This window comes from Onychomys torridus, chromosome X, assembly GCF_903995425.1.
Source record: "Onychomys torridus chromosome X, mOncTor1.1, whole genome shotgun sequence".
NCBI classification, from domain to species: Eukaryota; Metazoa; Chordata; class Mammalia; order Rodentia; family Cricetidae; genus Onychomys; species Onychomys torridus.
The window spans coordinates 13,513,739-13,532,178 of record NC_050466.1 but is presented as its reverse complement, the minus strand read 5'-3'; the positions used below and the strand labels follow the sequence as shown (position 1 = coordinate 13,532,178).

At 38.7% G+C, this 18,440-nt stretch overlaps 2 protein-coding genes and 1 pseudogene across 5 annotated transcripts in view; 2 read left to right on the top strand and 1 right to left on the bottom strand.

The window, feature by feature from the left end:
* The first annotated feature begins 1,174 nt into the window (after nucleotides 1-1,174).
* LOC118574000 lies at nucleotides 1,175-1,782 on the top strand (annotated as a pseudogene).
* A 1,120-nt stretch (nucleotides 1,783-2,902) lies between these two features.
* The window catches only part of Znf182 (zinc finger protein 182), a 66,667-nt gene continuing 51,129 nt past the window's right edge, over nucleotides 2,903-18,440 (top strand). The window contains exons 1-6 of one of the 4 annotated variants that reach the window (XM_036174176.1): nucleotides 3,387-3,400; nucleotides 3,872-3,916; nucleotides 6,417-6,449; nucleotides 8,147-8,273; nucleotides 8,496-8,588; nucleotides 9,133-9,257. In XM_036174176.1, coding sequence (XP_036030069.1) covers nucleotides 8,240-8,273; nucleotides 8,496-8,588; nucleotides 9,133-9,257 — 252 coding nt within the window. In that variant the 5' untranslated portion in view covers nucleotides 3,387-3,400; nucleotides 3,872-3,916; nucleotides 6,417-6,449; nucleotides 8,147-8,239. Of the gene's footprint in view, nucleotides 3,401-3,871; nucleotides 3,917-6,416; nucleotides 6,450-8,146; nucleotides 8,274-8,495; nucleotides 8,589-9,132; nucleotides 9,258-10,838; nucleotides 12,220-18,440 lie in introns of those variants that run through there. The other 3 variants (XM_036174175.1, XM_036174174.1, XM_036174177.1) reach the window with 3 other exon arrangements.
* Spaca5 (sperm acrosome associated 5) lies at nucleotides 12,822-15,798 on the bottom strand. Its single transcript, XM_036174198.1, has 4 exons — nucleotides 15,654-15,798; nucleotides 15,088-15,246; nucleotides 13,026-13,104; nucleotides 12,822-12,921 (listed from the first exon to the last, which is right to left on the bottom strand). The coding sequence occupies exons 1-4, from the start codon at nucleotides 15,796-15,798 to the stop codon at nucleotides 12,822-12,824; spliced, it is 483 nt and encodes a 160-aa protein (XP_036030091.1).

Genomic DNA, 18,440 nt, shown 5'->3' with positions numbered 1-18,440 from the left:
CAATTAGTGATCAATCGGAGAGGGCCCAGTCCATGATGGGTGGTGCCATCCCTGGGCTGGTGGTCATGGGTTCTATAAGAAAACAGGCTGAGCAAGCCAGTAAGCAGCTCCCTTCCATCCATTCCTGCCTCCAGGATCCTGCCCTATTTGGGTTCTTGTCCTGACTTCCTTCAGTGATGAACAGAAAAGCTGAAGTGTAAGCCAAATAAACCCTTTCTTCCCCAACATACTTTTTTGGTCATTGTGTTTTGTTGCAGCAATAGAAATCCTAACTACGACAATCTTCTAGGATTATTTTCTCAATTTGAGTGACTACTTAGATGGTCTCCTGTCCAAATCAGGATTATTTCCAGAAATTTACTATTTTTCCAATCATCATGCCATTATTGAGGGACTAGTTAGTTATTTCAAAGTAGGTTCATCTCATGATTGAAAAGAATTAAATTTATTGATTTCTCTTTCTTGCTCTAAAATATCATTTTGCTATGTTACAATACATCTTGAAGACCCTGGCCAGATCCTGGTGTCATGCTCTTGGATTTTCCAGCCTCCAAACCATGTGCCAAATAAATGTCTATCATTTATAAATTAGCCAGTCTGTGTTATTCTGTTTTTACCACAGAAATGGACTAAAGCAAAGACACTATGCTCAATGAAAAACACTAAATGCAAAAAGCTAGCCAGGCAGTGGTGGTGCACACCTTTAATCCCAGCACTCGGGAGGCAGAGCCAGGAGGATCTCTGTGAGTTTGAGGCCAGCCTGGTCTGCAGAGTGAGATCCAGGACAGGCACCAAAGCTACACAGAGAAACCCTGTCTCAAAAAAAAAAAAAGCTAGTATATGATTCTATTTTTATGAATAAGTAAATCCATAGTGACAGGAAAAAAGTATGTGGTAGCTAGGATCTGGGATCAGGGAGGGGTGGAAAATGATTGTTTAATGGCTGTAGGATTTTGTCTTGGGTGATGAAAATGGTCTGGAACTAGATTGTAAAAATGCAATATTTTGGATGCATAATATGGCACTGAATTGTATATGTTAAAATGGATAACATAGTAAAATTTACATTATATGTGTGTTTTTCAAATTTAAAAAAAGTTTGCCATTACCCCAGGCACCCTCATTAGAGTGGCTTCATCTTTAAACCCTGCATAATAATCCCAGGCTCTCTACCATGGTGCTCAGGGAAGTCAGGGCCAGCTAGAAATCCAACTTCTTTTTTAAAGCCATCAGATTTTTGGATGATTATCCTAAATGCTTCATTGTGGGAGAAGTTGATGTTGACACCAAGCAGATTTGGAGGGATGACTGTGGTGCTCAAAGGCAAGGACACCATGATACACAAGGCATTTGGAAAATAACACAACTTTGGAAAAACTGTTGCCTCATATCCAGGGGAATATGGGCTTTGTGTTCACCAAGAAGGCACTAGCTGCTGACTCTGAGATAGTACCACTGTGAAGTCATTTTGCCAGGCTAGAACAATGATCTAGAGCTGAAGAAGAGAATTTCTAGGCTTTAGGCCTCATCACTGAAATCTCCAGGGGTACCACTGAAATTCTGAGTGATGTGTAGCTTATAAAGACTGGAGACTAAGTGGGAGCCAGCAGAGCCACTCTACTGAACATGTTCAACATCATCCCCTTCTCTTTGGGGCTGATTATACAGCAGGTGTTCAACAACAATGACATCTATAATTCCAAAGTGCTTTACATCAACAGTCTATCTCTTCATTCTCATTTCCTGAAAGACACCCATAAATGTTGCCAGTGTTTATCTTAACATTATGAGACTGTTGTTTCAGTGTCCCATTCTATAACCAGTGGACACAGTGAGTCCTGCCTGTGGAGACTGAGTATACCTTCTCATTTACTGAAAAGGTCAAAGTCGTCTTCTATGGTTGGTATTGAGGTTAAAGGTGTGTGTCGCCATGTTGGCTGTATCCTTGAACACAGAGATCCTGCCTAGCTCTGCCTCCAAAGTGCTGGGATTAAAGGCATGCACCACCATCACCACCACCACCACCCAGCTTCTGCTATGGCTTGCTCTGACCCAAGGCAACTTTATTAATATACAAATAAAATCCCCATGACTCAAGGATGATTGCTTTGTTATTGTGTCTCTATAAAAACCCTACCCCTTCTTCCTTGTCTTTAATATATTCCTCATTAATAAAAGTTTTCCCTGTTGTAATAACCACTAAAAAAATCACCTCCTTTATTGTCCCTTGCATGATACTATAGAGTGTCTGAAGTCCAGAGCTGGAACAGTCTCCTGTTGGTTTCTCTAGGACTTTAGAAGCCCCTGAGAGGTGTTCCACAGGACACAGAGCCTAACATATGCACTTTCCCAAATCTCTGCTACAGGTTCCCAGGAATGTGGGCATGCAGGGGTGAGGGGGAACAGACTCACTGTCAGGACTTTGTGGATTCTCCCCTAGTCTCTTAAGACACAACATCGTTAGGGTCCCTCCCTTTCTTTCTGTCTCTGACTCTCCCTGCCTCTGTGCTTACCGGTGTCGCTTTCTTCATGTATTTCTTTCTCTGAGCACAGAATCATACCCGGACTTGCCTACATTGGCATCCTGGTATTTCCCACAGAGGATCATACCAATTTGAGTCTTCTTCACAGCTAGCCTAATAGTACTTACTTCTCTAGTCATATTTCCTCAAAGAACCACCAACTCCATGATTTCTCCACATCTCCACAGTGGTGATTATCTTTAGAGGAACACATAGTTCTCTGCTCTGATTCCCTTTTACCCCAAATATTTCCCAGGAAAGGTGGTGGCGTTCCAGCTATTCCCCCATCTTTGCAGTGGTATCTCCCTGCTGAGGGTGGGGGGTGGGGAAGCGGAGGCAGGGGCTGTAGCCCTCAGCTCTAAAAGCCACCCGTTATTAGAGTGCCTTTGTACTAAAGGCCTAATCTTATTGCCAAGTGTTCAAATTCCTCACAAAATCTCATCTCTTCTAAATATTAAGAGGTAGATTTTTCTCCACTGTACGGAATGGCAAAGGCTATGAAGATGTCCGCTCCCTTGAAAACACGGCTAATTGGCGCCTCCATTTTTCTTGCCTGCAAATTCGATCCTTGTATAATCAAAATAATTAGGACTGACAGCGCTGATGGCTTCAGGAAGGGCTACTGCGCATGAGCAAGTTTAGTGACTGACAGTAACCAAGGCGGGGTAAAGGACTAAAAAGTGGCCGTCACAGGAAGTTATGACTGATTTGGGAAACATTAAAGAGACTTTGCCGGCATAAGAATTCAGATTTTAAGATTGGAGAAGGGAGTGAAGGAGAGCGGAGTTCACTCAATGTGCAAGGGGGGGGGGGCTGGTATTCAGGCAGGCTAAGTGAGACAGGCTAGTGTAGACTCCGCAAAGACGCGAATTTACTGGGTGAGTACTTGGGGAGGGGCTCAAATATGAGTATTGAGAATGTGGGCAGGGGGCTGCAAGCAGTGTGATGGAGATACATTGAATGAGTAAGAGGGTCTGTGGAGGCTTTGATCAAGGTGGGCTGTGGAATGAATGATGAGAATATGTGGGGTTTGTGATGATCAGGCTACTGTAGATCGAGTGATAAGGTTCTGTGGGATATACGATTGGGGGTTTTAAGTCGACATTGGGGAATCTGTGATAAATATACAATGGCCTATAAGGTCCATGACAGATCTGTATTGTTGGGTGGTGGGGACCCATAGGGGAAAATAAATGTCCTTACCCTTTTTTCTTAGCTATACAGTGACTGTTTCACCACATGGCATTTGTGGATTTCTGGCCTGATGATTTGGTGAATTTTCAATCTGGGTATCCTTGCCATCTGAAGCTCTTCTCTTTTCTTCTCCCTTCTCCTTCTCTCCTTTTTAGGCCTTTGCCTTCTCGCCACAACAATCAGTCATGACTGAGTCCTTGGTAAGTTCTTACTTGCTTCTCCCAGTTACCCTCTGTCCTTATTAGGAGAGAAGCAATATTGTATGGTGGTAAAGACTATAGAATCTGCAGCTAAATTGCTTTTACCAGCTTTAGGAGCTTACCAAAGCTCTCTGTGCCTTGGTTTCCTTAACTGTAAAATGGGAATGGTTAAGATGATAATGATAGTAATACTTACCTTGTACGGTGATTGTGAATGTCAATTGATTTAATGTATGTTTAGAACAATGCCTTGATGTATACATAATAAACCTTATATATGAGTATATGAATTAGTGTATTATTATTTATTCTATAAAGTAGATATGTATAAACACAAACTAGCATAAGTGTGAAATATGTATCTGTGTGTGTATCATAGGATTTTATATATTTATGTTAAGGTACAGTTACTTTTCTGAGTTTTCTGTACATAATGGGAACAAAACATATTCACTTGTTTTATCTAACCTTACAAGACAGTAAGCCACTTGCATAGATGCTTAGATTTCCTAATATTGATCAGACAGTCCTCTGATGGGTCCCTTCAAGTCCCTATTAGAAAACTTATGATAAACACAGGGTTAATATTGCTCTGTTGTGACTTAAATTATCTTCCTGTCAACCAAAGCTGTCTTGCTGAAGCAAAACTAAAAGGGATGTGACTGTTCAGGAAAGCCAAGCCAAGCCTACACAAACATGTTCAGGAAGATGATATAAGCCATATGTCCTTCAAATTATTTTCCAGTAGTTTCTTTTTTTCTTTTTTTTTTTTTAGTTTTTATTATCTAGATGAAAACCCTGAGAAACCCATAAGATTGTCCTTTTACTTTTAGTCTCAGAGTTGATGACATCCTGACCATTTTACATTCTTTCCCTTCTGCCCTTCTTTTACAAGTCTGTATTGATTCATCTTCATACAAAAGTGAGATAAGAATGCTTCTCTAATGAGCATAGTCACACGTTTATTATCCCAATTTTCAGAAGGTGGGGGCAGGATGATCAAGAATTTGAAGGTAGCCTGGGTTACCTAATTAGTTCCAAGCCAACCCATGCTATGTAACAAGACATTCTCAAAAAAATCAAGGGTCAATTCAAAACACACACACACACACACACACACACACACACACACACACACACACGCCCAGAAAGATAAAGAGTGTAGCAAGTGGTAGATTGTCTAGCATGCAGTGGGCCTTGGATTCAATCCAGGAAATAAACTCTCAAAGTGTAAAAGAGGAAACTAGGGCGTGTATGTAGTTCATTTGGCAGAGTGCTAACATGGTTAAGAGGCCTTTTGTTCTACTCCCAGGAAAACAATAATACTAAATAAAACAAAAGGGAAAAAAGTATCTCATGATATCATATCACCAGTCATTGCAGATCATTTGAAGTTGGTTAACTTCTGCCCTCTCTGCCTTGTTCTTTCTTTCTATATGTACATATATTTCTAAACATAATAGTTAACATGAATTCCTCTTGTTAAAATTTACTTTTTAAATAAAACTTTTGCAACTTTTCATTGTAATATTGGTCATAGAAGTATAAAGTAAGCATCCCTAATGAAAATCTAAATTCCCCAAAACTACAAAATACGAAGCTTTGTGCTTTGTGGACATGATGCCTTAAGTGGAAAATTCCACAACTGACCTTATGTGATGATGGGTCATGTACAAAATGCAGGCATACTGAAAGTATTTTACAAAATTACCTTAAAATATATATATATATATAAAAATTTCATTTGCACATTTGGCTCTCATCCCTAAAATATCTTATTATGTGAAGATATACAAATATTAAAAAAAAATCCAAAATCTAAACTTCTTCTTTGTCTCAAGCATTTTACTCAATCTGTAGTAGTAATGATGATGACAAAACACATGGTGGTGCTAATGGTAATAGGAATGGCAGCAAGTGAGCTTATACTATGCATAGCTCTATACTAAAAAGTACTTTATATGCATAGGCATTTTAATACTCATAATAACACTGTGAAATAGATACAATTATCATTCACATCTTCTAGGTGAGGAACAGAGTAGATAATCAAGTGATCACTGGCACAGCTAGGATAAAATATAAGATAGGTTTTTTTTTTAACAGATGTTTCAGTATCAGGACACAGAAGGTTTTTGTTCTTTGTGTTTTTTAGCATCAGCGCAGAGGAAGGAACCCCAGGCCTCCTATGTGCTAAATACGTTCTCTACCACTGAACTGCACATCTAGCTAGCTGAGATTTTATTTTATTTTCTTCAATTTTTTGTTGTAGTTTTGAGATAGGGTTTCACACGTGTAGCCCAGGCTAGCCTTGAACTTGGGATTCTCCTGTATCAGCCTCCTGGGTGCTGAGATTATAGGGATATGCCACCAAAGCTGGTTCACATAGGAATATTTTAAACAGCTATATTTTTCTCTTGTATTCATACACCATGATTTATTGATGAACATCATGTTGAAGGACCTCTGTGTGGTGATCTCTTCTCATCTTTGTTTTCAGAGATGAGCATTTCTAAAGTGTTTGCTTTAAAAGGTGGGTGTGTTGTGAACTTGATTAGATATTGTCAAACTGCATTTTGAAATGTTAATACAAGTTGATAGCTTCTCTAATAATGAGTGAAAAGACCCTTGTGAATCCTTTTGTCATAATTTTAAGATTTGCAATGTGATAATTGGAAGTAGATTATGTTTTAGTTTGTGTTTATCAATATGGTTGAACAACTTTATGTTTTTCTCTTTTTATATTATTTTTGTGAATTCATTTTCAAATACTGTTTTCTTTTTCTACTGGGGTTTAAAATCCTTGTCTTTCTATTTTTAAACCTTTTGTGGAAATATAACTTAGACAAAAATCTTATGTAGATTTATTGAAATATAACATAAGTAGAAAAACATATGAAGTATACAGTTTTATGAACTTCTACAGATTGAAAACACTTATTTAAGCAATACTTGGATCAAAAAAGAGGAGGAAATGACATGCCTTCCAGAAGCTTCCATGCCATTTCTAATCATTAGCTCTTGACTTATAATAACCACTTTCTAATTTCTATCATCATAATTTATTTTTTCTCTTCTTGAATTTCACATAAATAGAAATATACATATTATTCTTTTGGATCTGACAGCTTTCACTTGTCATGATTTTTTTGTGATGCTGGGAATGGAACCTAGGGCCTCACAAATGTTGGGTAAGCACTTTTCCACTGAGCTATATCTCCAGCCCATCATGTTTTATATTTACATCCTTGTTACTTTAGGTATAAGTATAATCTGTTCTATTTCTGTCATTATATACCATTCTATTGCATAAGTAGTTCACAATTACTCTTCAAATCCACTGATGATGGACGTTTCCATTTTGGCTATTATAAACAATATTTCTGGGAATTTTTTTGTTTATATATTGGTGAACCTATGTGCACATTTCCACTAGATATATACCAAAGAATGAGGTTACAATTTTGTAAGTTAGAAGTACTTTCATTCTTAGAAATTCTACCAATCCATTTTCCAAAATGTCTGTACCATTTTACTCCTACCAGCAAAGTATGAAAAATTGTGTTGTTCCACATCACTGCCAACATTTAGGTTATTAGTTTTAATTTTAGCTGTTCTATTGGAAAATACTAGTATTAGTATCTCAGTGTGGCTTAAGTGTGTGTTTCTCTGATGACTAATGATGTTAAGTGTCTTTTTGTATGTTTATTCATCATTTGGATATTGTGTTTTGTGAAATACCTATTAAATATTTCTCTTTTTTTCTATTGGATTATCAATACTTATCTCATTACTTCTTAATAGTTTCCATAATACAAGGGTCCTTTGCTTTGATTAGATATTGCAAATCTTAAAAAAGGCTGTTGCAGTGCTGAGGATGGAGCTTGGGGCCTGTGCATGCTGGTCAAGTATTCTACCACTGAGCTACACCCCTAGTCCCTAGGAAGGATTTTTAAAATGACAAAACAATAGCTTCTTCTTGAAGAATATTTTGTTTATCATAAATAACATTATCACTTCAATTAGCCTAGTCTAATCTCTCTCTCTCCAATTAGCCTAGTCTAATCTCTCTCTCTTCCTCCCCCTCACCCATTATAATCCATAAATATGTACAATTTTAATGTGTCAATTTTTAAAAGAATATTAAAACAAATGTTTACTAACATTTTGAGAGAAATAGTATCACTTTAATTTTTACAAAACTAATTGAATAAAAGTATGTAATTGCAGGGATCAGTGTCATTCGAGGATGTTTCTGTGGATTTCACCCAGGAAGAGTGGAATCAACTGGACCCTATTCAGAGGAGCCTATACAGAGATGTGATGCTAGAGAATTATAGCCATCTTGTCTCTTTGGGTAAGGATGGCTTATTGAGTAATTCATGGTGTCCCCAAATGTATAATTTTCTGTCTCTAAAGTATTCTAATACTCTGGGTTCTAGAGATTAAATTTCTTATTTCCTCTTAAACAGGATGATAATTGCCTATGTGAAACATACCTTTACTAAAACACACCTTACTAATTTTTTAACTGAGTGTCACATAAAGTAGCCAAGTCTTGTATGATTTCCCACTATAGGGTATCCTATTACCAAACCAGATGTGATCACCTCTTTGGAGCAAGGAGTCCTTGGAATCATAAAGAGAGAAATCCCGAGTTCAAGTTGCACAGGTAAGAAGGGAGAATAGGAAGATGGTGAGAGCAAGACCTTAGATGCTCTGGTAAAGGTTTTACATTTTTAAAATCTCAAAAGTATCTTCTCAAATGTTGTATGTACTCTTACTGCTCATTCTAAAATGTTTAGTAGGTTTCTCTCATAGTAACCTTTGAATGAGCTGTTAAGAAACATTCTGCTTCTTTTTTCATTCACTTAAATAATTTCCAGCTTTTCTTAAAAGATATTTGCTTTCTGGGTGTTCCTGACCCCAATTGTGGGTTTACTGTCTTTCCAGTATCCCTTTTCCAAGTGGCTCTTTGAACCGTTTTTAGTTTCTCCAGTTTTAAGCTAACAATTATATCACTTATATTTATTGTTATTTTCCTGGTCCAACATCTTTTGGAGCACCATGGGTTTTGTTCCCTCAAGCTCTGAGTGTAAGAGAGGTACATGCTTGGAATCTCTTTCTGAGCAGTACATAGACATAGAAGAAATTAAAGGACAACACTATCGGAAGCCTGATAAACAGAGTCTGGTTTATTTTTCTTTTTTTTTTAGAAGATGGGCAAGCTGAAGACTACCTGGAGTGGCATCAGGAAAACCAAAATATATACCCAGAGCAGGCTGTATCCATTTTTGAGAAAAATGTGACTGAAGAAAGAAGTTATGAATATGATGAATTTGTAAGCCCACTTCCTCAGAACACATGGGTAGTTACTTCAGGACCCACACTCTATATGAATAACTCATTTGGGAAAAGTATTAAAGATAATTTAGGTTTACTCAATCCTAGTAGTTTGAGCTTTGCAGCTCAGGAATGCTATGAATGTAATAGATGTAGGAAATTATTAATTCCTGACAGGCATGAGATAAATGATAGAATGAAATCCCATAACCATAATATGTATGGTAAAGATTATAGTTATAACTTTGTTCAACATGACTTGACTCAACTTGGAGACAAAAGCTATGAATGTCCTGAGTGTAGAATAACCCTCAACCCAAGTTCATTCCTTATTGTTCATCGGATCACTCACATAGGAGAAAAGCCTTATGAATGGGCAGGATGCAGAGAGGCATTCAACAACACAGCACACCTCAGTCTGCATCAAACAATGCACACAGGAGACAAGCCTTTTGAGTGTAATGAATGTGGTAAATCCTTCAGAGAGGAATCAACACTGCACATACATCAAAGAACACATACAGGTGAAAAACCGTATGTATGCACTGAATGTGGCAGTGCATTCCAAGAAAAAACAAATCTCATCATACATCGGAGAACTCACAAAGGAGAAAAACCCTATAAATGTACAGATTGTGAGAAAACCTTCAACCAAAAGGCACATCTAAATGTACATCAGAGAACACACACAGGAGAGAAACCTTTTGAATGTACTGATTGTGGCAAGTACTTCAGAGAGAAATCAACACTGAATATACATCAAAGAACCCATACAGGAGAGAAACCATATGTATGCAATGAGTGTGGCAAAGCCTTCAGAGAAAAGACAAAACTCATTATACATCAGAGAACTCACACAGGAGAGAAACCCTATGAATGTTCAGAATGTGGGAGAGCCTTCAACCAAAAGGCACACCTCAGTGTACATCAGAGAACACACACAGGAGAGAAACCTTTTGAATGCAATGAATGTGGCAAAGCTTTCAGAGAAAAATCAACACTGCGTAGACATCAAAGAATTCATACAGGAGAAAAACCTTATGTGTGTTCAGAATGTGGAAGAGCCTTTACCCTTAAGCTGAGTCTCAGTGCTCATCAGAGAATTCATACAGGGGAAAAAACAGATGGGTGTACAGTATGTGGGAAAGTCTTCTCCCGAAAATCATACCTCATGTTACATCAGAGAGCTCATACAAGAGAAAATTTTGAAAAATCATATGAATGCAATGAATGTGATAAAGCATTCTTCCAGAAATCATATCTCATTATTCATCAGAGAGTCCACACAGGGGAAAAACCCTATGAGTGTAATATATGTGAGAAATCTTTCTCCCAAAAGTCATATCTCATTATTCATCAAAGAACCCATACAGGAGAGAAACCCTATAAATGTGATAAGTGTAGCAGAGCCTTCAGAGAAAAGTCCAAACTCACTGTGCATCAGAGAAATCATACAGGAGAGAAACCCTATAACTTCTCTGAACTGGAAAGAAACTTTCCAGATGTCAAAGTTCATCATGGATTAGAGAATGTAGAGATAAGAGAAAATGAATTAAAAATGGAAAATCAGTCATAGTAAAATCAAAGAAAATGAAACTGTAAACGGTGATGGGGAAGTTGTGCTGTATGTAGATAGGGTGCTTTGCTGAGGATATGTCAGTTGAGCTAAAAATTCAGTACCAGCCATATTGGGAGAAGATCATTCTGGGTAAAAGGAATAGAAAGATCTTCTTTCTTAAAGCAAAAAACTTGATCTTTGTACTTTTGCATCATGAACCTATTGAATGATCATTTCCCATCAAAGAGGTTGCTCAATGCTGAAATCATTAGATGTCTTGAATGTATGAAAGTTGTCAGATGGAAGACAAACCTGATCATAAATATGGGCATAAGTATCAAAGAAATTCAATTAATTAATTTCAATAAGTGTATTTCCTTAGAAGTGAAGAGAAATATATATGTTTCCAAATTTAATATCAAACTCTCATAGAAAAAAGAAACAAAAAACTTATTAGAAAAAGTGGTTTACCAAACAATTTTAAGTTAAAGATTTAAATATAACCATTAAAGGGGCAACAATTAAAATATTATAAAATTCCAAATTATTATACTAGACAGAACAATGTAAAGAAGATACCGCTAGAGTATCAAATTCCAGTTTTAACAGTTGATAATGCCAAGTTTCCACCCCAGCCTGATCTGGGAGGACTATAAGCTTCCAAGAAGGACTATAAGCTGCTTAATAGGTTTTAAAAGACCTGTTTTTTACAGAGATTCATCAGTTTACTTCTGCTTTTGATGAATGCCTTTTGATGAATTCAGAATTTTGTCAATAGCCAGCATGGTGGCACCCTTTAAGGACTCCCAGGGAGATGTGAATTTTTGTTATCTATACTGATTGGAGCAAAATATAGGGGAATTCCAAGACATTAAGAAAGGGATCTTGAACTTTCCTTGCCATGCAGTGACAGCTAGCATGTTTTTAATGATCATCCCTATTTCTTTTTGGTGAACACTGAAAGCAAGGCTTTGCATTGTTGAGTAGCCACCCCCCATGACCATGAACTTACAAAGGACATGAATAACTACTTCATGAGAATAGCTAATTCCAGTGGGACTGCCCAGGGAAATGAGAGCAAGTGGCAAGTTCTTAGCAGCTTTGTTCAAGACACAAACTGAAACCCAGGCATTCTGTTAAAAGAAATTGATTGCTTTGTGCATCCATTGAATTCTTTGCCTAAATTCCAAGCCTGTCATTTGCAACTTTGGATTTTCATTATGAAAGAGGTAATAGGAGGTTGGGGCTTAGAATAGTAGTATGTGGAAATATATGGGAAAATGTGAATTTTTTAAATTCTCAGTTCACACTGTGTATTTAATTTCATTCTCCACTGAAGATACTGTAAGTGTCTTAAATAAAGACCCTGTAATGACCTCATCTGAAAATGATGCTTTTTAAGGTAAGACATCTTTCATATCCTTACACCCAACCCCTCTATCCAAATCTGTAACTGACTTTTTCTTGAGATAGAGTCTCACTATGTAGGCCATGCTGGCCCTATGCTTGCAATCTTCCTGCCTTTGCCACTTAAGTACTGGTATTACAAGCATGCACTACCACATGCAGATCTTCAATAGAATTTTTTATCCAAGCACTATATGTGTTTTCCAAACATCCTTCATTAAATCTTCCAAATAAACCCCAGGAGTTATTTCTCTCATTATCCTCATTTTTCAGATTTGGAAACAGGCAGAAAAAAAATTCAGTAACTCTTTAAAGGAAACACAACCAGTAAGTGGTAGATACAATATTTAAACCAAAGAAAATCTATGCTCTTGATTTCTATACAATCCTCCCCAACCCTGAAGTGATCTTGTATCTCCAGATTAGATCTATAAAGCTATAGAGGAAATGGTTGAATGGGAGTACTTTCAGACACTAAAAAACATGAAGAAAATCAAAACATCTGACAGGTAGTAGATCTTGCATTAGTTATAGATGCCATTTATTATTAAACCCACAAAAGAAAAAAATGGAATCTCTATACTTATAAAATCTGAGTCACCACTCAGTATTGCTTGAGTCACTTTTCAGATGCACATCACACCCCTTGAGCCATTCAGATAAATCATGACCAGCACAGTGCCGGCTCCAAGAATCCCTGGGAAATAAAAGGAGGAATAGAAAATAAAGTGGACGAGTTGATGGAGCAGTAACATCATTATTTGTGTCTGTCCATGATCCAGACCATCCCTATGAACTTACCAGGCATTCATACTCTTATGTAAGGATACAACGTGCTTGGCACATGCGATGTCATCAATAATATGGTTGTTGAGCAGGTCTGGTGGGGGGAGAGAAGGATGGGATTATCTGGTGCACTAAGGATGCAGTAAAGTGTTTGAAGGCCCTAAGGTTTCTGGATTCCTTAGAGCCTAAATAACCTTAGCTATGATGCCGGCCAATTGTAAGTTACTTTCATTCTTTGCTAAATAGTCATAAACTGTTTCACGTGCCATGTTGACTGGTGTTATACAATCTTAACTCATTATGAATGATCCTGTTTGACTTTGACTATCATGTTGGCTGGTTATAAATAACCCCAACCACCACAATGAGGCCCTGAATACACTCCAACTCCACATTGGCCAACTCTGAATGACATCAACTGTTATCGTGTCTCAGGTTGAATGATGTCAACTATAACGTTGGCTGGTCTGGCTTTGCCTCTACTACCATGTGGTTAATTAGGAACCACTTTCTTTTTATATTGGTCATTCCTGATGACTTCAGACCCTATGTGGTTAGGTCCTTGATAAGTTAAACTCCTATCTGACTGTTATAAATGAATTCAATCAGGGCTGAAGAGATAGTGCAGCAGTACTTGCTTCTCTTGAAAAAGACCCAGGTTTAATTCCTAGAACCCACATGGCAGCTCACAATTCCAGGGGATCTGACCTCTTTTTCTGACCCATCTACAAGCACCAGGCATGGACATAGTGCTTACATATGCATGCCCATAAAATAATCATACACATAAAATGTGAATAAATAAATATTTTTTTAAAAGCAAATGACCTTAATCTTCATACTGGCTGGCTACATTCAGTTTTACCTATCATAGTGCATAGTTCTCCATAAATTGAACTGCCATGTTGGCTAGGTCAGGATAACATTTATTTACAATTTACCTAATGATTTCAACCACTATTTTGACTAGCCCTGGAAAATCTTTATTATTTATATGTATATAGGTGTACGCCACAAGTGTCAGGGTGCCCATGGGGGCTAGAAGAGGGTATCAGATCCCCATTAGTGCTGGGACCTAAACTTGGGTCCTCTGGAAGAGCATCAAGCAGTCTTAAACACTGAGCTATCTGTCTATCTGCCTAGATAATCTTAACTACATATGTGACTAGTTATAATTTTGTCCTCCATTTTAGCTAATCCTAAATTACTTTAATTGTCATGTTGTTCCAAACTGAACAACTTTAATCTTCATTTTATCTACTCATTTAAAAGCTCATTATTCACTTGCCCTGTCTAAGACCATCTGAGATTCTGGACAACCTCAACCTTCAGTCTTGTCAATCTTTTGTGACCTCCTATCATGTTCACAAGACTTAGATGGCCTCAACCTCCACTTGATCTGGCCTCAGATAACCAAGTCTCCATTTTGACCTGTTGTAGACAACCTAAGCCATCAGTTTGGTCAACCTTAAGAGAAATTTCAATTGCTATTATATTTTTTCCTCAACAATACAACATTTTGTCTGGAAAGTTCTCTCATTTCTTTCCCAGGGTGGTTTTGTTTTGTTCTTATTTCCATACTAATGCTTCTTTCCTCAGGACCTAGATAGTCCTCATCCCAAAGCAGGACATCCTTCCCCTCTATTGAAAGGAAGGAAGTATGGAAAAAAGTTTCCTGTTCCCCAAATATCAAGAAAATTTCAGCTTGCATTTTAAGTGAGGTTGGGGAGGGGGTGGGTATTTGCACTATTTCTAACCTAACAACTTCTTGGTGTAGACTGGTTAAGGATTCAGGAAGCTTTCTCTATCAACCCAGAGACTTTCCTCCTTTCCCATTATTTTTCTGCCTCAGCAACAGATTAATATTTAAAAGACATTCCAGCAAGATGTGATGGCACATGCCTTTAACCCTAGCATTCAGAAGGCAGAGGCAGGAGAGTCTCTGAGTTTGAGGCCAGGCTGGAGAGAGACCCAATGTCAAAAACAAACAAACAAAAAACAACAACAAACGACATTGCTTTCTGTGTATGCCATGGGGACCAGACAGGGCTTCTGTGTGTGCCCAGGGATGCCTTACCATTACAATTCATGTGACAGAGGTTCTGGGTGGATGTGACACCATTGTTACACCACCAGGCAGAGTTCAGCTGGAAAATGCCATATTCACTGCTGCCATCTGGATTGCGGTCCACAAAGGAGGTATCAAAGCCACTTTCATAGTGTGCCACACACAGCCCTGAGAAAGACAGAGGGTAGTTAGGAGGTGAGCATACACCTAAGAATAAGGAAGGTTAAGAGAAGAGGGGAGAATACAGATATGATTGTCATCTTAAGTTGTGAAGCTGGTGGTCTTGGATTGGTTGTAGACTGTTGATTCTGCTGACCTATCATTGATGCTGGTAGTGAATGGTAATAATTGTGATGATATTGATGGTAATGATGATGTTAATGATAGAGACAACGATTGTGAAGACAGTGATGATGATGAATTTACAGTTGAATTAAACTAGTCATCATAACCAGGTGGTGACTGAAAAGATTGTGTCCTGGCCCAAAAAGATGAAAAATTACAAAAGAGGCCTGGGTCTGAGTGAGGTAGGTGAATTGGGGTATGAATAAGACTTGGGGCAACAGGAATCTTACAGTCTCCCACAGTGTAGCCTCTGAAGCCATTGAGGCCAGCCTTCTCCAGCTTCCTTGCCAGCTCACAGCGTTCATAAATCTTGGCATCCACAGTGGCAACCATCAGGGTGGCCAGGGTCACTACAACAGTGCCCCAGGCCTGCATGACACCCAAAAGCCGTTCTATCTGATTCCTTGCCTCAGACTCATCCTGTGATGATCAAAAATAGGGACATTCTGGAACTCTGGGCTCTGTGAGCACCAGTCTGAACTATAGATTCTGGAACACAGAAGCTAGAAGGCTGGGGACTGTACCACTTTCCCTAATGTAAACTCTGTTAGAGACCAAGAGATACAAGAGAAAGAAAAACATTAACATATACACAAAAAGGAAGGGAGAGGAAGACAGAGAGAAACTCAGAAATACCAGAAATATACAGGAAGAGAAGGATTGGGTATACACAAAAGATGGACAGAACTTGGATACTTGTCCTCACAGTAGGCCCACATTTCTCTACATTCTTTAATACTGTTCTACCTTGTCCTAGCCTTTCTAATTCTAATTTACTACATGGCTACCTCTTTTTCTACTCACTCTGATGCTTCATGCCTCTGTAACCCGCTCTGCTGAGTAGTCAGTTCTGTCTTCTACACTGTGTTTACTGTCACCCCTAATTCCTTATGCTCTGCAGAACCTGACCATCATGCCCTCACTCTACCACTCATTACCTTTATTTACTCATAGTCCTGATCTGTTTGTACTGCTATAGCAGAATACCCAAGACTATGTAATTCATTAAGAACAAAAATACATTTCCACATAGTTTTGGAGGCCAATATGTCAAAAATTACAATGATGGCATCTGATAAGTGTTTTCTGGCCTTATTCTCACATGGTGTAAGGCAAAAGAACAAGAGAGTGAACCCATTTCTGCTTTTGGTAGTTGTCTTAGGTTTACTAATACTGTGATGAAATATCATGACCAAAACAAGTTGGGAAAGAATGAGTTTATTTCAATGACAGTTTCATTTAACAGTTCATCATCAAAAGCACTTATGGCAGGAACTCAAACAGGGCAGGATCTTGGAGGCAGGAGATGATACAGAGGCCATGGAACAGCACTGCTTATTGACTTGCTTCCATGGCCTGTTCAGCTTGCTTTCACATAGAATCCAGGACCACCATCCCAGAGATGGTACCACCCACAATGGGCTGGGCCCTCCTCCATCAATCACTGATTAAGAAAATGCCTTACAGGCTCATAGACTGCTTATAAGTCCAATCTAATGGAGGCAATTTCTTTTTTTTGTAATTAATAAAAATAATTTATTAAAACCTTATATTCAGTAAATATATTTTATTTAATTTTTTCCATTTTATATAACAACCACTGTTCCCCCTCTCTTCCCTTCTCCCATTCCCCCACCTCCCCTCACTCAAAACCCCCATTCACTCCTCATAGAGGGTAAGGCCTCCCTTGGGTAGTCAATACAGGCTGGCATACTAAGTTGTGGCAGGACTAAGCCCCTCCCCCCTGCATCAAGGATGAGTAAGGCATCCTACCATAGGGAATGGACTAAAAAAAGCTAGTCCATGTATCCAGGATAGGTCCTGGTCCCATTGCCAGGGGCCCCACAAAAAGATCAAGCCACACAACTGTCACCCACATTCAGAGGGGCTACTTAGGTGCCATGTGGGCTTCCCAGCTGTCCGTCCAGAGTCCATGAGCTCCCACTAGCTTGGGTCAGCTATCTCTGTGGTTTTTCCCATCATGATCTTGACCTTCCCTTGCTCTTATAGTCCCTCCTCCCTCTCTTGAACTGAACTCCAGGATCTTGGCCAAGTGCTTCGCTGTGGGTGTCTGCATTTCCTTCCATCAGTCACTGAATGTAGGTTCTATGATGACAATTAGGATAGTCACCAATCTGAGTACGGGGGAAGGCTAGTTCAGGCACCCTCTCTACCATTGCTAGGAGTCTTAGCTGGAAACATTCTTGTGGGTTCCTGGGGATTTCCCTGGCACCAGGTTTCTCCCTAATCCCATACTGGCTCACTATGTCAAGATATCTATTTCATTGCTCGCTCTCTCTCTGTTCATCCCCAAATGTTGCCATCTTGATCCCTCATGTTCCCACACCCATCTCTTCCCAGTTTACCCAGGAGATCTTAACCTTTTCCTCTTTCTGGGGTGATCCATGAATCTTGGATACTCTTTACCTAACTTCTCTGGGGTTGTGGATTGCAGCCTGATTATCCTTCACTTTGTGTCTAATAGCCACTTATAAATGAGTACATACTGTGTTTGTCCTTCTGAGTCTGAGTCACCTCATTTGGATGATTTTTTTTAATTCCATCCATCTGCCTCCAGATTCCATTATGTCATTTTTTTACCACTGCTTAATATTCCATTGTGTAAATGTACCACATTTTCTTTATCCATATTTGGTTGAGGGTCATCTAAGTTGTTTCCAGGTTCTGGCTATTGCAAACAGTGCTTCTATGAACATAGTTGAGCAAGTGTCCTTGTGGTGTGGTTGAGCATCTTTGGGTACATGCCCAAGAGTGGTATTCATGGGTCTTGAGGTAGATTCATTCCCAATTTTCTGAGAAACTGCCATACTGATTTCCAAAGTGGCTGTACAAGATTGGACTGCCACCAGGAGTGAAGGAGTGTCCCCTTTCTCTACATCCTCTCCAACACAAGTTGTCATCAGTGTTTTTGATCTTAGCCATTCTAATGCATATAAGATGGTATCTCAGAGTCATTTTGATCTTCGTTTTGGTGATGGCTAAGAATGTTGAACAAT